Here is a 21,279-nt window from a genome sequence, read left to right as displayed (position 1 = left end):
TTTTTTTAGCTGAGCCATCCTGCTACCTATTGGCAGCTTAGCGGCTGCTCAGCTCGGGCTGGCCTCGAACCGCTGTTGCTCAGAGCTCAAACTCTTGAGCGAGCTCTTAACCAACTGAGCCATTCAGCCGGCCCTCTCCTTGTTTGATTTTTATTTCAGTTCTTTTGAGAGTGACATTAAAGAGCGGCGGTATGACTTTTGATATTACGCTGTTTACCACGGTGTCGGAACCTTTTGATCTGATCTCCCTTCCTGGTACCTGAAGGTAGGAGGATGGAGGTGGAGCTGTCCCAGGTAGAAAGAAGCAACTTCACCTGTGAGCAGTCCCCACAGGCGGCCTGTGATAAAGTGGAACTGTCACAAATCAAAGCTTGTGCATGTAAGATTTGTCTTTGACCTCAGACATAAGCTGTGGACCTGTGGGCAGTGCTGGGAGGTTCGGTAGCAGCTAGGAGTCCTCCGGCGTGGCTGTGAGCTGTGGCTTCACTAGCTTTGTAGCATTTGGCTTTGGACATGGCCTTTCACTGCTCTGAGCCTCAGTGCACCTGTCCAAATGGTGATGATGATGTCGACATCATACAGCAATCGTGTGTGGCTAAATGAGATGAGGGTGATGTAACCGGTAGTATCCTAGACAAACACTAAGGGCAGTGCTTAGAGGCAAGACAGGCATTGCGGTGATGGGATCAAGTGTCTCCCTCCCACGTAAAAGTGGAAGACACTTTTATAGTGACTCTTGCCTGCACCCATTCCTTTTCCATCCTCTTTCGTATTGCTTCTTTCCTAGAAGCCTTTCATCTCTCCTTTGTTCCTTAAAAGATCCCCCTTTTCCTTCCCCTCTTTGCCATTTATACCCCCACCTTTCACCAAAATGGAAGGAAACCAGCATTCAAATAAATTTGCTGAAAGAAGCAAGTGGCGCAGGAAGCCAGGTTGGTATCTGACCACAAAGCGTTCCATCCAGAGGCAGCCTTGGGCTATCACTGAATCCAGTCCCTTCATTCTCGGAGTGTTGTAACCACACAGTTTGTTCTCATTTCTTGAAGACGCTAAGCTATTTGGCTACGACTGGCTGCTGCTTGTTTATTGGTGATGCAGGACCATGAATCAAATGTTTTTTTACTGACTCATAGAGAATATTGAGATGATGTGTGTTCTTTGTGAGGCCTGAGAAGATGTTGGATCGGGTCATTGTCACCCAAGATCCCTCTGAAGTCCCTAGTGCAGTGGGGAAGGCCTCCGGGGACTCCCAGTAGGAAGGAAGGTGGGGCTTCTCAAACTTGAGCTGCAGGGGGCCTTGTGGAAACACTGTGCCACCGCCTCCCCGCCCCCATCACACCCCCCTTCCCCCCCCAGGCTGGTTTGGCAGAGGTGAGTGGGCCTGAAAATCTGCATTTCTAACAGGCCCCTGGGGGGGGGGGTTGATCCTGCGTCCCTGGGGACCACACACTGGGAAAAGCAAGGTTGGAGGGCAGAAGTTGGCAAATGATAGCCTTCCGGCCAAATCCAGCCTGCCACCTGTTTTGTAAATACAGTTTTCATGGAACACAGTTTCTCCCATCCATTTGCATATTGTCTGTGGCCACTTTCATGCTACAGTGGCAAAATTGAGTAGTTGTGACAGAGACCATATGGCCCCCAAAGCCGAAAATATTTCCTATTTGGCCCTGTACAGACAATGTGTGCCAACTGCTGCTCTAATGGTTTCTTGGCACCCCCTGAGCCCAGTGGTTCCAATTACAGGCACAGACTCCCCCTTTCTTTCACTAGCTAAGTACTCTAAGACCCTTACTGCCAGGGTGCCAGCTATGCTATGCATTAAACCGTGTTTCCTGGGGGAAGAAAAAAACAAAACATGAGACAGCTAGTCACCTCTGTTCACCTAGATCTTTGCACATCACAAAACATCTTCAGACCCTACAAGACCTAGATCAGCGGTTCTCAACCTTCCTAATGCCGCAACCCCTTAATACAGTTCCTCACGTTGTGGTGACCCCCAACCATAAAGTTATTTTCGTTGCTACTCTATAACTGTAATTTTGCTACTGTTATGAATCGTAATGCAAATATCTTTTTGTTTTCCGATGGTCTTAGGCGACCCCTGTGAAAGGGTCGTTCGACCCCCAAAGGGGTCACGACCCACAGGTTGAGAACTGCTGACCTAGATGGTTTTGTACCCATCTTATGCATGTATAGATGGAGGCCCTGAGGGGATCTCACTTACCTGTCATCACTCACACAGTGAATGACAAACCTAGGGCTTCTGTCCTTTCTATGCATTCTACCACAGTGCCCTTCGTATACAAGCCCAAATTGGATGAAACTTGGTGTATTAGTCATCTATTACTGCGTAACAAATTGCTCCCAAAGTTAGCTTCAAACAGCAGTAACCATTTATTATCGCTCACGGTTTCTGTGGGTCAGGAATTCAAGATCAACCTGGCTGAGCAGTCCTGGCTCAGGAGCGTTCCTGACCCTCAGATGTCATCTGGGGCTGCTGCCATTTGAGGCGTGACTTGGGTTGGAGGATCCACATGCAAGGTGGTCACGCACTTGGCTGGAAAGTTGGAGCTGGCTATTGCTGGGAGGCCTCAGTTCCTCTCCACGTGGGCCTCCCCTACAACACTGCTTGGGTGTCTTTACAATAGGACCTCTAACTTCCCCAAAACACACGGTCTGAGATTGAGAAGCAAAGGGGAAGCTGAATCTTCTTTCTAGCTGAGCCATCCTGCCACCTGTTGGCAGCTCAGCGGCAGCTCAGCTCGGGCCGGGAATCAAACCGCTGTTGCTCAAAGCTCACACTCTTGAGTGAGCTGAGCCATTCGGCCGGCCCTGTATCTTTTTTATGACCTAGCCTCCCAAGCCACATAGCATCATTTCTGCTACGCTGTCTTCATCAGAAACAACTCAGTGCCTTCCGGAGGAGCCTACCTCCAAGAGACGTGTCAGAGAATTTGTAGACGTATTTTAAAACCAGCCCGGTATGCATATTTCTATTGGCATTGCTTGCTGGGACTATTGGGGTCCTGTGGCATTGCCTCAGTGCAGGTCTAATGGATCGCAGAATGTCCGACTAAAGTCCTAAGCAAGAGCAAGGTTAAGTCCCAAAGTATTAGCCTCACCTAGGCCTCAAGCTTTGTTCTGCCCTGGAGCACCCAAGGGCTCCTGCAGTGGTACTTGAGGAGTGTCAGGGAGGGCCAGAGCGAGACACCCACTTTATGGCATGTGTGAAAGTGGAAAGAAGACGAAGTACAGTAAAACCTTGGATTGCAAGTAACTTGGTTTGCGAGTGTTCCGTAAGACAAGAAAACATTTCTAATACATTTTAACATGGTAAATGAGCGATGTCTTGCAATATGAGTAGTTTGTTTCCGGAATGAATTATGCTCGCAAACCAAGATATTACTGTATTTTGAAATCCCCCAGAGGCTTCAGATATGCTCCTCCAGGTGCCGGCCCCCACCTCCATTTGAGAACTGCTATTCTAAGCCCATTCTCCCCATTTCCCAGATTGGGAAGAGACCCAAAGAGGCAAAGTTCCTTATTGGAGAAAACAGCAGTGCCCAAGGTCCCTTGGCTGCCCTGGTCGGCACTCCCCACAGTCCCTCTTATAGAGAAGTAAACACACTTCAGTAAAAACTTGGCATGGGCATGTGGAGAAGACCCTGAATTTGTGGATTGCATTTGCCCTTCCAGGTCTTTGTATTAGTTAATCCTTGTCTCAGTCGGCCGACTACATTTCTTGTCAGATCTGTTTCCAGGCAACCTCGGGTTCTAATAGATGAGTGGTGCCAGACGGAGTTTATTCTCCCACGTCCTGCCACCTCTGTGGAATGTGCGTTAAGTGTAGGAACTCGCCCAGACCCATGGTAAACTCTGATCGCTGTCCTTTGAACAGGAGCTTAATCTTTCATAAGCGGTATTTGGCCACCCTCTAGTGGATAAATGCAGAAGGTCGCCATGCTTGCTGAACAAGAGCTGCTCACCTGGAAGGGGTGAGGCGATGACTGGCTTGCAGATCCCCCATGACCCTGGGAAGAAAATGCCGAGCAGGCATAGGAAGCAGTCAGCTTAAGGATGCTGTAGTTCCTTGATGGTACAGGGAAGGGGTACACACTTTTGTCCTGTCATCTTCTCTGGCTCGATGTACTAGTAATCTGGTTTATGTGAAACAGTGGCAGGAAACAAAAATATAAGGGTATCTGTGCATGTGTGTGTGTATTTCCTGGTGCAGAGAGCATGTATGATGGTCAACGGGATTGGCTAAATTTTTTCTGTAAAGGGCCAGACATTAAATGGTTTAGGCTTTGCAGCCACAGGCCGTGTACTCTGCCATTGTAGCATGAAAGCAGCCATACAGTGTATGTAAATGAGTGAGCATGGCTGTGTTCATGGGCTATATGGAACAGACAGTGTTCTGCACATAGCCATGGGCCACAGTGGTCAACCCCCTGGTGAAGAAGAAGAACAAACTGAATTGTGTTTGTCTCTCACAATAGATGGGAGTTTCCTCCAGGGCAAGGACCCTGTGCCTTGCTTACCTTTGGACCCGGAGTGCCTAGTACTGGGTCTGGCATGTAGCGGGTGCTCAGAGCGTGTTTGCTGACCTCAGATGGCTCCTATGTCAACCTCTGTGATATATCAACTTTCTTTCAGGATTTCTTGGAAATCATTGTGGTACAAGCAGCACACTCTCTGAATGGGATGTTTAAACCCTCAGAGCAAATAGGGTTAGATGCCGTCCCTGTTCTGTTTCTGTTTGTCTCTATTGAAAATGAACCAGGGTGTCACATGAGAGACCAAGAGATAAAAAGGCCTTTTAATGATCAGCCCCATGCCACCCTGACAGGGGCACTGCTTGCTGGCCCAACATCAGTGGGCAGCTACTGGGAATCTTGTGTGCAGAGCTGGGGATGGGTTTGCATGGAGGCATCTGCTAATTTTACCAGAAACTACTTCTGCCCAGGACTTGCACTTGGAAGGGCGCTGGTTGGTGGCCTTTTAGGTAATACTTCATCCCCCACACAGCAAGGAAATTGCAGGGGCCGGCTTCTCTGTCTCTAACACCAGCCCGTTCAGCATTGCTCATGGCTGTTCCTTCAGGGCAGGTTTGTGGCCTGCCAAACCACTCTATTTCTGCCGTTACTAATTACAGTAGGAACTGTCATTTATAGAGCACACTGTCTCATCGTGTGGATTTTAGGAAATTCAAATCCCTGCACTGAAGAAACTGGGAAACAGAAAAGTTAAGTGATTTGGGGCATGACGTGATACTGTGTAGCACAGTAATTAAAAGCTTGGACTGTTATTTAACACACTGTGTCTCAGTTTCCCTATAAAATAGTCATGATAAAAGTCATTTCAGAGGGCAGCTATGTGGTTAAATGAATGAGGTAAGGCATGTGAGACATTACTTGCTCTGTAATAGACATGCTATTACTGTTACCTGAGGCTTGGGCATATAATAGGTGCTCAATAAATACTGGTTAAATTAAAGTTATAGTCACACAGCTGGTAAGAATTCAAAGCCTGAATCTTTCTACCAGGCCAGGTAGCCTTTGCATTATACCATTTAACCATTTAACAGGGAGACTCAGGGTCACCAGATGGCGTATCTGTCTCAGAGTCTTAGCATTCCCTTCACAACACGAATTCTGCCTGGCTAACTCCTAGTCACCTGTTTAAATTTCAAACTACTTGTGACCTTCCAGACTTGATTGGGTCCTTGTGCTTTATATTCTCATATCAGCCTAGTTTCCTTTCATGGGACTTACCGCAGTTTATAGTTGAATATTCATTGATATTCATACCTTCTCCAGGAGTAGAGACCATATCTGTTTTCCCCCCATTGTTGCACCACCAGAGAGAACACACTGAGGCTTTTTAATGAATGAATGAATGAATGTTACCCCATGTGTGTTGTATTAAACATGTCAGGAGAAGAGCAGCCAGGCATAGAAATATTGTTTGGTTCCCTGACTGCAGGGCACAGAAGAGTAAATCCACACTAGCTGATTTCCAGTGCCACTTCATTGCAAGGAATTAATATGGTAAATGATTTAAAGCCCAGTGAGGTATTTCAGAGGTGTGCTGAGCTCACATCTGGAATAATGCAGCCACTCTGGGCAAAGCCAGCTGGGAATGGCTGGTACAGTGCTCCTAGGTAGCCCTGTTGATCGTCAAGTCACCTGTCTGTTTTCAAGGCTGAAGTACAGATGCAGCCACGGTGCTCGTGCCAGTCAAGGTTAAAGACAGAAATCAGCCAGCCTGTGTGCTATGGCAATGTAGCATTTCCTGACCCGCCAGCAGTGCCACGGAAAGCCCCTGGCTCATCATAAATGCTCAGTAGATATTTGAATAAATGAGACCTTTTAACACCATCAGGTCATTCCTCTGAGCAGCAGAATAGCTGTCACAGAGCTCACAGGCTGCAGACATGACCTCACAGACTTGACTTCACAGGAAAGCCTTTACAGACAAACTCATTGTGTCCTTCAGTAGGACTTTTTAAAATCTAAGACCTGTTTCCTTAGACTGTAGGATGCTGGACTAGACAAGGTGTTCGTGGGCATGTCCACGCAAAAGTCGGAAGCAGCACGCTGAGAGCCTCAAGAGGAGACAGTTGATGATTTTCAGTTTAAAAAAGCTTCTTCATAGAAAAATTCAAATACCTGGTACCATTCAGAGAAGGGGCAAGCAATCTTCTTCTACAGCACAAGGCAGCCATTGAAATAATCTTATAGTGATCTTGGGTCACCAAAAGGTGTAGTTATGTTTAGAGACATTACTGTACTTCATTGTAAAGGGGAGATACAGAAAATGCACGTGACTGAGCTCATCACTCTATTGTTCAGGAAGGTGGTTGGGAAGAAACCTGTAGTTCACTAACAAATAGGAATCTTTAGCTCGATAAAGGGTATTCATCAACTCTCCGTAACAGACATCATGCAAATGTAAAACATCAGAAACAATAAAGCAGAATAAAATAAACATGTTCACTGTCATTTGTGTTCTGGAAGATGGTTGTAGAGATTCTAGTTAATGGAATAATACAAAACAAGAAAGAAATGGTATAAATATTGGAAAGCATCAAAAACTACCATTATTGCAGGTGTCTTAGCCAGAAAATTCTAGGATATCAACTGAGATCCGTAGGGAGTGCCAAAGGTAGAACTAAAAAGCTTATAGCAAATAGCACTTCTCACCCCCATACCTCCTTACTCCGGAGGCCTCCCTCCCCAGAGATAGCCACTTGAGACACCTCTGGCTTCACTCCTATGAGTATTCATAGTTCTAAATAATGTGTGCGCTGCCATCTTCTGATTCAATTTTCCATGCCAGCTAGTAGCTTCCTGTTACCATCTGTCTTAGCTTGGACTGCCATAACAAGGTAATGTAGACTGGGTGACTTAAACAACAGGAATTTATTTCTCACAGTTCTGGAGACTGGAAGTCCATGATCAAGGTGCCAGCTGGGTTGGTGTCTGGTGAGGCCTTTTTCCGTGGGTCGCAGACAACTGCCTTCTTCCTGTGTGATCACATGCCTTTTCTTTGGTATATGTTGTGTGTTTGTGGGGAGAGACAGAAACGCCAGTCTCTGTTTTCTGAAACTTATTAATCAGATGTTTGACCCCCTGAGCCTGTCCTCTAACCTTCTTACCTTATCTGCCCTGTTTTTTCATCTTTTTGTCTTTTTGCTGCCTTTTCTAGGTTTTCTCAATTTTATTACGTAACACTTCTTTTTTTTTTTAATTAAAGTTTACTGGGGTGACAATGGTTAGTAAAGTTACATAGGTTTCAAGTGTTCTATTGAGTTTTTAATATTTGCCATCTTATTTTAAAAATTTTTAAAATTAGTTTCAGGTGTACAAAAGTGTAATAGTTAGACATTTGCATCCGTCACAAAGTGATAACCCCTCGCCCCCAGTCTACTACCGCTCTGACATCGTATATGCCATCTTATTTTTAATTTCAAAAACTAATTTTGGGGCCAGCTGAGTGGCTCAGTTGGTTAAGAGCTCGCTCAAAAGTGTGAGCTCTGAGCAACAGCGGTTCAAGTCCCGGCCCGAGCTGAGGTGCTGCTGAGCTGCCAACAGGTGGCAGGATGGCTCAGCTAAAAAAACAAAACAAAACAAAACCTAATTTTGTTTTTGAAGGACTGTTTCTGTCCTTGTCACCTCCTTTTTGTGCTTCATTATTATAATATCTTTTCTCCCTGAGAATACTGATTTTTTTTTTCTCCCTCTTCAAAGTTACTTTCTTCCAGTTTGTGTCTCGGTCTCAGATTTCTTCCCTCTGACACAGGCTTTGTTTTCATCATAGATCTGGTAACCTTGGTTGTCTGCCTATGTTTTTAAAAAAAAAAAATTTTTTTTTTTATTGGGGAATTGGGGGGATGGGAACAGTGCTGGGGAATTGGGGGAAGGGGAACAGACAAGTTGCTGTCCTTTTGTTCTTCAGTCTAGTTGTGGAGGACGTTGCTTCACTGGCCCAAGTTGGCACCATCATTGCGCTCTTCCCAGGCGAGGCACATCAGTCGCCGGCTTCTGGACGGCCGCTCACTGCGGCTGCTGGCCGCTCACGCTGGCTGCTGGCTATACACGGTAGCCCATGGCAACCCACTGCCACAGGGGCTGCAGCCTATGCCGTTGCTGGCGACTCACGTCAGCCCAGCTCCAGGTTGAGCTGTTGTTCAGGATCTTAGCTGTGGAGGGCAGTGTCACTGGCCCTCATATGTGGGATCCGAACTGGGGCCCTCTGGTGTCCCAAGCCAGTTCTTAACCATCGCGCCACTCGGCCGGCCCATTATTTTATTTTTTTTTTATTTTTTTATTTTTTAGCTGAGCCATCCTGCCACCTGTTGGCAACTCAGCTCGGGCTGGACTCGAACCGCGGTTGCTTAGAGCTCAAACCCTTGAGCGAGCTCTTAACCAACTGAGCCACTCGGCTGGCCCCTTTAAGAGTCCAGAGCTGTTCGCATGCTCTGAGCATGTAGATGGGGCTTATCAACTTTGAACTTTATTGGTTGACTGGGCTGGGGAATCCCCCAGGTCAGCATCTGTAGGTCCTTTCTCGTGTGCTAGTGAAGGCCTGGCTGCCAGTATTCTAAGAACCCAGCAGAGGGGAGAGGTTAGGGATTGGAATGTGGGGAAGTCTTCATAGGGAATAGTCATTTAAGCCTCTCTTGTTCAGTATGATACTCAAACCTTCACCTGTGTCCCTCAACCCGAGACCTTCTATTTTGTTTTACCTTCTTTAGAGTGGTTCTCAGTTGGAGGGGATTTTGCCTCCCAGGAGACACGTGGCAATGCCTGGAGACATTTTGGATTGTCATTAAGAGGGAGAGGAGTAGGCTTGCTGCTAAGCATCCTATAATGCATAGGACAACAAAGAATCATTGGCCCAAATGTCAGCGGGGCTGGGGCTGAAGAACCCCGATCTAGAGAATACACATTCATACTAACGACAGAGGTGGGGGCATCAGCCAACAGCATGGAGTAGGGCATAAGGTAGAGACATAGCTTTCAATAGATCCTCCTGATTTTATTTTTAGTTATTTATTTATTTATTTACTTTTTTTTTTTAAAGCAGAAGCAGTTTTATTGCAAAAGCATAAGCGAAAAAGTGCAATAGAAAATCTCTCCACAGATCCTCAGAGAGGGGGGATTCGAACAAAATGCCCCAGATCCTCCTGACTTTAGACTCCCCACCACCCACCCCGTCTCACCCAATCCCCAGTAATACCTGGGTCTTTTCAGACTTTGCAGCAAGCTTGGTTTGGTTCTTCACTTTCACTGTTCACCAGCTTGGTGAGAATTCGACTTTCTCACAGTGGCTAAGTCTGTTATCCCTCATCCATTTGCATTTCAAGCTTCCAAAAAAATGTATCACTGTCTCCTTTCCTATTCATCTCATTCTATGATACTTTTAGAAGGCTTTTCAGAAGGAACAAAATTAGAGTCATGTGTTCAATTTGACATCTTTACCCAGAAGCCTAAAATACATGCTGAAGCTATAGTATTATAGTTGGTACTGGCACAGCAGTCAATGCAGGACAAGTGGAATAAAGATTCCAGAAACTGACCCAATATCTGAGAAGTCACCAATAAGTGATCATGGATCAATTGACCATGTTCTAGAAAAAAAAAATAAACATTTTCTCACCTCATATGTAGAACTAAATTTTCAGGTTGGATTAAAGATCTAAACATATATACAAAACTATAAAAAAAAAAGTAGGAGAATATTTTTCTAATCTGGTGAGGAAGACCTTTTTAAGCAGACTGGAATAGGAGAAGGCTTAAAGAGCAATCAATCAACTATGTAAAAAACTTAAATTTCCATATAATGAAAGACTCTATGAAGCTAAAAAGCAAAGTTGGCTGGGGGAAATATTGATATATATATATATATATATATATATATATATATATAGTTAGTTAGTTAGTTAGTTAGTTAGTTAGTTAGTTAGTTAGTTATCATTCTTACGTAAATATTTCTACAAATCACTAAGAAAGTGATTTTTTTAAACTTATCAGTAAATACGGAAAGAACTAGAAGTGCCTAATAAGCATTTGAAAAGATGCTCTACCATCCTCACCACTGATCAGGGAAATACAGAAGAAACCAAGAATATTTACCAGTGGTTCTCAAAGTCTGGCCCCTGGACCAGCAACAGCAGCATCCCCTGGGAACTTGTGAGGATTGCAGATCCTCAGAGACCATCCTAGACCTTCTGAATCACAGACTCTGGGGGCTGGGGCCCATCCATCTGTGGTTTTACAAGCCCTTCAGGTGGTTCTGATGCTCACTCCTCTTTGAGAACGATTGATGTATAGCTAGGAGAATGAACAACATTCAAGGTCATGGTGGAATCTCACAGAGTTGAGTGAAAGAAACCAAACATGAAAGTACATACGATAGGGTTCCATTTATACAAAGTTCAAAATCAAGCAACACTAATCTAGGGTGAGAGACATTGAGGGAGCTGTTACCCCAGGAGGAGGGGAGGAGTAACCAGAGGTAGGGATGGAGCCCAGGTGATGGTCATGTCCTGTTTCTTGATGTGGCTGCTGGTTACACAGGTTTGTTCCATGTGGGAAAATTCATCAAGCTGTTAGGATTCGTGCACTTTTTTCCTAGCTGCATTTCAATAAAGCGATAAAAGGCAAAGCATGAGATCTCTTTTTTTAGATTAGGTTTTTAATCCCTTAAAAAGGTAGGAATTTAGTGAGAGTGGAAGGGAAGAGCATGAGTACATGGATGAGAGGAAATATTAGTACAGGGTTTTTGATGAGTCATTTGGCAGAACCTCCAAAGCTTAAACTATCCTGGAAATTTCACTTCTAGGAATCTATCCTAAATTTCAGGTATGCAGAGATATATAGTATAAGAATGTTCCGTGGGCGTTTTTGTACAAACATAAAGGAGACAACTTAAGCTTCTCTCAATAGGGAACCAGTATCATGAATCATGGAAAACTAGACAACCTGTTAAAACTGGCAAAGATCTGTATGCAGCGTGGATGGAGGTCCTCCATGGTGTAAGCCGACTGAAAGAAGCAAGCTATGGCAGAGGAATCCATATTTTTAAGAGAGAAAAGGATGTGCAAGTGGTAGTTATCAATGCAAGGGAAAGAAGTTAAGAAGAGTAGATATAAAATGTTTATATTGGTTTCTCTTGAAAACTTAACTGGGGGATGAGGGGTGTCATTTTTTTTATTATTTTATATGTACATGATGTACCTCTGTGTTTCTTTTTACCTGCATTTATCATTTTCTAAAAATTTTTTTAAGCCTTAGCGTTACCATTCAAAAAAAGTTTTCGTGTAAGAAAATGCTATTTTTGTAGTCTGAGCAAATAAAGATCTAGAGTTTGTCTTACACACACACACACACACACACACACACACACACACACAGCCTGAAATGAATAACATTTTTGTAAAGTGATTTTCATCAGTATTGGTTACAGTGAGAGACAAAGGTTTGTGTCTAGATATATTCCAGTTACCTAGGAAATTCGCTTGGATAGAACATTTCTTTTCTTGACGGGCATTTTTTTTTCCACTGTGTTTGCTGGTGAGGTCATGGGTCATGTATTCCTGCTCTTTGAGAGATGGCTCAGTTAACGATATTGTCCCTGTGTGTAACAGATGACAACTGCTAGCACATTAGACAAAGCGTCTCTATACAGTGGACCCCACTTGCTTTCATAATGAAAAACATTTCCACATTTGGAGCCAAGAGCTTTTAGCTGAGCCTGTTTAGCTGGATACCAGCTTGTGCTGGAAGCTCTTAAACCATTGCACACCCCTGGAGAGTCACCCTAACCGCATTTGCAGTGCCTCTTCATGAATGGTTATGTTTCCTGTGAGGATCATTGACAAAGGGCTGTGATGACCCTTTCAGTTTCAATCAAGAAGCCTGTGATGTTGTTCCAGACCCTGCCGTGTCAGATTACGTCTATTACCAGCCTTACAGATCCAGTGGAATGTTAAATATACGTGTATAGATTACCTGTCAGTTACAGTGAATTCGGGCCCCAAAACCCCATTCGTGTGTGGCTTGGCACTTTCTGGAATTCTGTCCCATTTTGTGTATCTTCATTTTCAATAAACTCTGTTGTTGCATATGTAAGCACAAAAGCACATCTCCATTAAGCATTTCTTTGGAATTCATATACGTGAGCAGATACAAGAACGTCAACTTCCAATTCTAAAGAAGGGAAACAGCAGCATTTAGAGTCGGCCCCCTGCTCCCCAGCACAGGCATCCAAACTGTGGCACAGAGCTGGGCTTCTCTCAGTGAGCAGTTTAAAAATGTCCCTTGGAAAACTGTCTGAGGGCTTAATGATCTTCACAGTAATGGTGAAGTTCTTAAAGAGGGGCCTGCACGCTTCTCCCTGCAGCGCCCACTTCCAGTCCCTCTCTGGAGGTCCCTGGCTACCTCAGACAGGGTAGGTTAAAAACTGAGCTCATGAACCATTGTTCAGATCAGCCCCTTAAACCCGTTCCTGTTTCATTGTCCCCTTTGAGGAAATCACCTGCGAATTCACTTTGTAAATATTTCTAGAGATCTGGGAGTCATTCTACTTTATCCAATTTAATCTATTAAAGTGCTGTCTGTTTCTGAAACTTGTCTTGAATTCACTCACTTCCCAATATTCACTGCTACTGTATTGGTCTTGAATACAGTCGTCCCTTGGTACCTGGGGCAGGGGGGATTGTTTCCAGGACCCTCCGCAGGTACCAAAATCTGTTGATGCTCAAGTCCCTTATATAAAATGGCATAGTATTTGCATATAATGTACACATATCCTCTTATATACTTTAAAGCATCTCTGTATTATAATATACAATCTAAATGATATGTAAATAGTTATACTGTATTGTTTAGGAAATAATGACAAGGAAAAACAGTCTGTAGGTGTTCAGTACAGACGCAACCATCATAGGCCTAACTACATAGTACACATCAGCAACAATGTACCATTTTTTTTCAAATATTTTTGATCTGTGGTTGGTTGAATCCCCAGATGCGAAACTGTGGATACAGAGGGCCAGCTCTGTACCACCTTCTCCCTCTTGCACGATCCCGACAGCCTCTAAACCTATCTCCTCACACCCACCCTGTCCCCTCCACGTGTGCATTCTTGCCATGCAGCCAGGGTGGTCTTACAAAAACTCACCTGCCCTTATCACTGTGGTGTTCAAAACCTTCCCACCGCCCTTAGATAGAGCACAGAATCCTTAGGCGTCCTGGGCCGACGTTACCTGACCCTCCTCAACCTCTCTATCATGTCCTAACTTACTACACTTTCTTATGGCTTCTAGAAGGCGGAAAGCCACCCCTTCCTCCAGACCTTTGCCTGTGCTGTGCCCTCCGCCTCGAATGTTGCCTTCCCCCTGGGCTCACGAGCTCTTAACTCTGTCTTCAGCTTATCCTTCAGCATGGCTTGCCCTGACACTTCGCATGCTTGCCAACAAGGTTATGTCTCCCTGTCGTAGACCCTGATCACAGCCTTTATTTTCCTTTAAAGCATTATTTCATAGTTGAATTTATTCCAATATGCCCCTCCCACCAGATTTTAAGTTGTGTACAAGCAGAGCCTGGCATATTTTAGATCCTCTCCGTTGCTAACCGAATGAGTGACAGCTACCTTCCTAGCTTTGTGATAAAAACGACTGTAGTGTTTTGTTCCATATACGGCAAAGAAAGCTGAAACAGAAATGAAATAATTTGCCCTGTGCCCTGTCCTGGACTCCTCGTACTGGTACTGTCCCCTGGGGATATGGTTTCGATACTAACTTTTTCATGGCGTAGGAACCAAGTCCTTCTGGTCCTTGAAAGGTGCTGGAATGTGAGGTGCATACCTCGCTCTGGCCTTCCTTTGTTCAGGAGTAATCATGCCTATGATTTGCATCAGGTTCTTTGCCCTTGATGAAGCCTTCCTTTAGCCAACAGCGACATTAATTTGGCTTTGGCTTTGGTCTTGCTCGTCAGCAGTGACGGAGAGTTGACGACTGTTGCTGGATACGTGCGCAGCTTACGAGGATGTTAAAATGCTGAGTGCCATCCTCCCTTCTGAAAGCTCTCTCAGGCTACATGTTTATCTGCCTCCTGCGACAAGGGCAGCCTAGCGGGTGGGGGATCCTCAGAGGTTCATCCCCTGAGAGCAGATCAGTCCAGGGACCACCTGAAGTGGACCTTAGTCTTATTTCCTCGACACGTATCAGCCTGTGAGCACATTCTTGCCATAGATGTGTGTTGTTTTGCCCCCCAAGGTATTTTAAAACTCTAGTTAGTGCTAATATTTAAAAAATCAAGATTATCATGTAGAGCTTGCGTTTCCGTGTTCTCCTGGGGGGGGGGGGAGCAAAACCCGCCCACAATGGACTGGCGCTGAGTAGAGACTGCCACTTAAAACAAGACATAGCTTTTCTTGTTTGCCGTGGTCTCTGCCCAGCCTACTAGGTTCATTTATTTTACCTTCCTGGCATTTGTAAGCATGTGAGTTTGCAACTCCTATTATTTTTGTAAGTTATGTATATGTGTATACATGGATGAAAGTTATGATTGACACTCTCTTAATGATTTTTTTTTTCTGTCCTCACTTCCTTCTTTTTCTTTATTTTCTCCTTTCTCCTCCCTTTTCCACTGCCTGTCTATTTCACAGGTTCTGGGGCTGCTGGTATGGACACTTATCGCTGGAACTGAGTACTTCCGGGTCCCCGCCTTTGGCTGGGTCATGTTTGTAGCTGTATTTTACTGGGTGCTCACCGTCTTCTTCCTCATCCTCTACATAACAATGACCTACACCAGGATTCCCCAGATTCCCTGGACAACTGTGGTAAGAAAGCCAGGGGTGTTCTTTTTGTCCATTGCCCACGAGGTAGGATGGAATTTAGTCCACCTCTGGTCAATTTTGCATTTTACTATAAGCAGTCAGGAGGGAGGAACCAAGCTGCTTTTTCAACACTTTGCTTTAAAATCTCCTCTGCTAAATAGCCAGTTTCATAGAAGCTTGCAAGTTCTGCCTTCCACAGAACACTAGAAGAGCACGGTTTGGCAAAGCTCTTTGCCACTTTATCACAAGGCTCACCTTTTCTCAAGGCTCCAATAATATAGTCCTCATTTCCATCTGAGACCTCATCAGAATGGACTTTAACACCCATATTTTTATCAACATTCTGTTCGTAATGATTTATGTATTTTCTAAGAAGATGGACGCTTTCACGCCAGCTTTCCTTTTTCCTTTCTGAGCCCTCACCAGAATCGCTGTTAGTGTCCATATTTCTAGAAGACACCTCTATTCTTTATCTGGTCCCAAAGCCATTCCTTATTTTTCGGTAGTGATTACAGTGGCACTCCACTCCTGGTTCCAAAATCTGTCTACCCGACTCTTGGCACCAAATTCTGTATTAGTCAGGGCTTGCTAGAGAAGAAAAAAGCAGTAGGACATATATAAAGAGATTTCTTATAAGGAATTGGATCACGTGACTCTGGAGGCTGACAAGTCCCAAGATTTACAGCCAGCAAGCTGGAGACCCAGGAGAGCCAATGGTGTAGCTCCAGTCTGAGTCCAAAGGCCTGAAAACCAGGAGAGCTGATCATATAAGTAAATTCTAGCCCAAAAGCTGGAAGGCTCAAGACCCAAGAAGACCCAATTTTTCCTTTCAAGTTCAAAGGCAGGAAAAAAAGATTGATGTCCCAGCTCAAAGCAGTCAGGTAGGAGCAGTTCTCTCTGGCTCCCAGGAGGGTCTGCCTTTTTGTTCTATTCAGACCTTCAACCGTTTGGACGAGATAAACCATCAGGACCCGCAGTGGGGTGATGTATGGAGGGAGGATGCCCTACCTCGTATTTATCTCTCTACTTCCCCACTCCTTTCCAGGGGAAATAGGAGTTTCTCATTTCCTTAGAAAAATGGAACAGGCCACACTTAATACGGGACAGGGCCGTATACTCAGGGAGTTCACAAGTCGTATATTCAGCAAGCCTTCTGCCCATTTCCTCTCACAGCCAAGTGGGCAAGACCCAGGACTTGTGTCAGGGCATTCTGCCCAGGCTGGGCTCTCTTTGAATGTTCTCTCATTCATCTTAATCCCTTGTATGAGGAACTGAACATGCCTGGGTACCCCAAAACACATGTTCAAAGATGTTCATTACACTAGTATTTATTTATTTATTTATTTATTTATTTTAAGATTTTTTTTTATTGGGGAATTGGGAGGATGGGAACAGCGCTGGGGAATTGGAGGATGGGGAACAGACAAGTTGCTGTCCTTTTGTTCCTCAGTCTAGCTGTGGAGAACGTTGCTTCACTGGCCCAAGTTGGCACCATCATTGTTCTCTTCCTGGGCGAGGCAGATCAGTCGCCGGCCTCTGGACGGCCGCTCACGCTGGCTGCTGGCTACACACGGTAGCCCATGGCAACCCACTACAGCAGGGGCTGCAGCCTACACCATCGGCAGCGACTCACAGCAGCCCAGCTCCAGGTTGAGCTGTTGTTCAGCATCTTAGCTATAGAGGGCAGTGTCACTGGCCCTCACATGTGGGATCCAAACCAGGGCCTTCTGGCGTCCCAAGCCAGCTCTTAACTATCGCACCACTTGGCCAGCCTTACACTAGTATTTATAATGCTGGAAACACTAAGAACATCAAAATGCCTGTCATTAGTAAACAAAAGTAAAATTTGAAAATATGCACCAATGTGTTTCTGGACCAAAAACAAGAAAAGAACCACAACCAACAAGCATACTGAGTCATCCAGAAAAAAACAAGGCTTTCTGGGGACACATTTCTGATGGCAAATGAGCATTTTATGTGGTCTGAACTCTGGGACTAACCCTTCTCTCAAAAGTGAATTGCCCTAACTCAGGAACAAGATGAGCAAAGTGTAGAGGCAGTCAATGGACACACAAGCCATCTCAGAATGCTGGAGCCTGAATCTGGAAAAGTCTATGTGCCTTCTTTTCTCTGAGAAGAAAAAGATACTGCCTCCTCCCCTTTACCCTCCCTATCCCTGTGTCTCTGAATTACTGAAGGATAGATGTCAGACTGTAGGGGCCTACTCTTTGAGAGCCACCCCTCCTCTACCTGTATGAAGCATTGGTTCTGCCCTACCCCACCCCTCACCCTTGTTCAGATAGGACTAAGCTTTGCACATTAAGTATGGTTTCCTAGAGTTTAAATAATATTGAAAACCAAATACGTGCTTGGATTTACGTATCTCCCTTCTCTAAGAATAGGAAACAATAAGGTGAAGCTAAGAGTGGGATTAGTTCCCAAAGGGGGCTCTATTAATACATATAATAAGCTCCTTTGATTTTTAAGAACTTGCAAGGGCTTGAGGAGCTCACTTAAATGCCCCTTCCTGCCTGGAGCCATGGATTAGAAAATCGGCTGGGCCCGCTGTGGGAGAAGCTCTCTCTCAGTTCTGTGTCAGGATGGGGTGCTAACAGGGTGCATCTGCTGCCAGGGAGCATGGGCTGAGGCGGATCTCGCTGTGGCCCCTTCTGCAGCCTTCCTTCCTTAGCCGGTATGTCACCATGGCTGAAATCTGGATGAAATGAGGATAAAGAGTAAAATGAGGGAGAGAAAGGGCTAAAGGGGCAGTGTGCAGCCTGGGTGACTTGGAGAGGAAGGAGGGGTGTCTGGGTGTCTGAGTATGAGCTAGTATAAAACCCTCTCCTCCCAAAAACACTGAGGAGCTGCCTTCTCACAGCCCTCGTCCCCTGCCCTCCACGTGTCCAGATGGGCTCCTTACCACACCCCGAGTGCGGTTCTGGCCACTTCTGAAATTTGGAGGTACCCAGACCTTCCTACACTCCCTGAACACACCACCTCCTTGTCTCCCCCAGGGTCTGTGCTTTAATGGCAGTGCCTTCGTCTTATACCTCTCGGCCGCTATTGTGGATGCATCTTCCGTCTCCCCAGAGAGGGACAGCCACAACTTCAACAGCTGGGCTGCCTCATCGGTGAGTAAGCCCTCTCACCCTCCCACCCCTGCTATGGTCTCCTCCTTCCTTCCTCTGGGGATCAGGAGGAGGACCGAGTTCTCTGCAGGGACATAGCACCTCCCCTAGTAGTGACACATTGGCAATTAGCTTGTTGATGAGGCCTCCTGACGACCTGAAGTGCAAAGAGGCTGAAGGACTCTGCTTGAGTGCAAGCCAGATGGCTGGAACAAAATAAGTATTTGAGAGAGGAAAATATTTGAGGCATTCTAAGAATAATTGCCTCCTACAGTTTGAGTGGGGAGAGAGTTGCAGAAAATGAGCACACTATGATTCTATTTGGTTTTGTTTTGTTTTTTAAGTAGAAATGTTAGTTTATGTGTTGAGAATGCTTAGAAAATATATACACCAACAGAGGTTCTTTCCAGGACTATGAATGAATGATGAGCGTGGAATGAGGGGATTCTACTTTTTAATTTATGTGCTTCTGTAGTGTTTGCATTTTTTTTTTTTAGCTGAGCCATCCTGCCAGTTCAGGCTGGGAATCGAACCAGCTAAATCTTGTTGCTCAGAGCTCGCACTCTTGAGCGAGCTCTTAACCAACTGAGCCACTCGGGCAGCCCTGTAGTGTTTTCATTTTTAAGCCATAAGCATGTATTTTTCTAATTTAGAAAACTAATTTTAAAAGTTTCTCTGATATTGGCCTTAAAATATTCCATCTGCAAAAGAAGTGTGTGTGGGGGAGGGGAGCGGGTGGAACCAGACAGGAAAGTGAAAATGATAATGTTAAACCTGACTGATGATACATGGGTTTCTGTTATATTCTTTATATTTCAAAATCTCTATTTAAAGGTAGCATGCCTGAGTGCACACAAGATTAAAAATCACAAGCTTTGGCAGCACTGGGCTCCAGTTAACACATAGCAAGACTAGTTGGACCTGGGCGGTGGTTGCCCCATAAGAGGGGCCTGCATTTCTCCACTTACCATTCACACCACACCCCCCAGATGGGCTCATCACTTCCTCCTGCCCACTCAACTCATTTCTGTTAACTGATCCTGTGGCAATCTGAGTTTCAGCCCTGGTCTAAAATTGCCTATACAGTAGTTCCCCCATTATCCGTGGTTTTACTTTCTGCAGTTATGGTTACCTGCGGTCAACCAGTGTCCAAAAATATTACATGGAAAATTCCAGAAATAAAACATTCATAAGTTTTAAATGGCACACCCCTCTGAGTACCCTGATGAAATTTTGCACCGTCCTACTCCATCCTGTCCAGGGCTCGAATCGTCCCTTTGTCCAGCATCTCCACACTGTATAGGCTCCCACCCAGTAGTCACTTAATACCCTTCTCGGCTATCAGATAGTTTATCAGAGAGAGAGACTGCATTCACATAACTTATTACCGTATATTGTTATAATTGTCCTATTTTATTAGTAGTTATGATTGTTAATCTCTTACTGTGCCTAATTTATAAATTAAACTTTATCGTAGGTATGTATATGTAGAAAAAAACATAGTATATCTATATAGGGTTTGTACTATCCACAGGTTCAGGCATCCACTGGGGACCCTGGAATGTATCCCCTGCAGTTAAAGAGGGATGACTACTGTACTAAATTAGAAATACATGTGCTTTTCTCACATGCACACCACCATATTCACCCCTAAGCAAGCACCCTGGGGTTATTTGAGCAAAACTACAGGCTTTCCAGAAAAGTTCCAAAAAGAAAAACAGCGTAGCCAGAAATCATTTTAAAAGGAAAGTAATTGAACCAGTAATGCAGTTTTAGATGAGAAAGCCTGGAGTCAAGGGATGCTGTGAGTGCATAACTCAGTGGAGGTGAAATGATAACTTTTGCTAATTAGAATGTGCCCTAAACGCTGTTTCTATTATGCTTTGTTTTCTCCAGTTCTTTGCCTTCCTGGTCACCATCTGCTACGCTGGAAACACATATTTCAGTTTTATAGCTTGGAGATCCAGGACCGTACAGTGATTTGCCATTTTGAGAATTAAGAAAAGGGAACAAAAGGAAGACTCTCACTGTAAAAACAGCTGTAGGTATAATGTATATTTCCAAAGAATTGTATTTAACTAATGTTTTTATATACTTAGTTAAATTTTGCTCCCTGTGGTTTGTTACAATTAAACTGGATACTTATTTGCAAAGTGCTGTGGCATATAATGAGCTCTTAAAGATTTTGTTGGTGTCTCCATAGACCTTATTTTCTAGACAATGTATAAATAGATAAATTGCTAATATTAAGAAAGTGTCAAGTTTGTAAATCCAACTTTTAAAATGCCACATTTTTGTTTTTTGATTAAATGTTTCAAAATCCTGGGTCATGTGGAATCTGATTTGAGCACGGAGACCTATGGCTGAAGGTCAAGGCTGGATACTGTGGGGAAGTCTTCATTCTCCCAGGGCTGCCTGGGATCAATATTGCCAGGAGACACCTGTCCACGGCCACCAGGCCAGGGAGGAGGAGACGCATCTCCCCAAGTCTCTGTCCATGATTCTCCCATGCTAACCACTTGGCCCAGAGAGCATCTAATGAGACACTGGCCTTGGAGCTTGGTAATGAGCTCGCCCTAAATGGTGCTATTAAGTCCAGTGACTAATGTGCTAGTGGTATTTTCTTTTAATACATATTAAAATCAGCGCATAACTATTAAAAAGATAAATGCTTGTATGTACCTTAAAATCATCATGCTGACCACAGTGACACGTGTACCATATTTTGTGGAAAATACCCCCACCGAAAGTTCTCAAATCTCCAATCTCCAGAATTAATATTTTGGATCATCATGATTAGATA

At 44.6% G+C, this 21,279-nt stretch overlaps 1 protein-coding gene across 1 annotated transcript in view; it reads left to right on the top strand.

Moving 5' to 3' along the window:
• Positions 1-20,802, top strand: part of CMTM8 (CKLF like MARVEL transmembrane domain containing 8) — a 93,484-nt gene extending 72,682 nt beyond the window's left edge. Inside the window, exons 2-4 of the mRNA XM_019630729.1 lie at positions 15,178-15,351; positions 18,363-18,479; positions 20,373-20,802. Coding sequence (XP_019486274.1) covers positions 15,178-15,351; positions 18,363-18,479; positions 20,373-20,456 — 375 coding nt within the window. The 3' untranslated portion in view covers positions 20,457-20,802. The remainder of the gene's footprint in view (positions 1-15,177; positions 15,352-18,362; positions 18,480-20,372) is intronic.
• Positions 20,803-21,279: the final 477 nt, after the last annotated feature.

The sequence above is a fragment of the Hipposideros armiger genome, unplaced genomic scaffold (assembly GCF_001890085.2).
Source record: "Hipposideros armiger isolate ML-2016 unplaced genomic scaffold, ASM189008v1 scaffold_937, whole genome shotgun sequence".
Lineage (NCBI taxonomy): Eukaryota > Metazoa > Chordata > Mammalia > Chiroptera > Hipposideridae > Hipposideros > Hipposideros armiger.
Note: the sequence above shows the minus strand (reverse complement) of the source record. Positions and strands in the feature narration are given on the sequence as shown.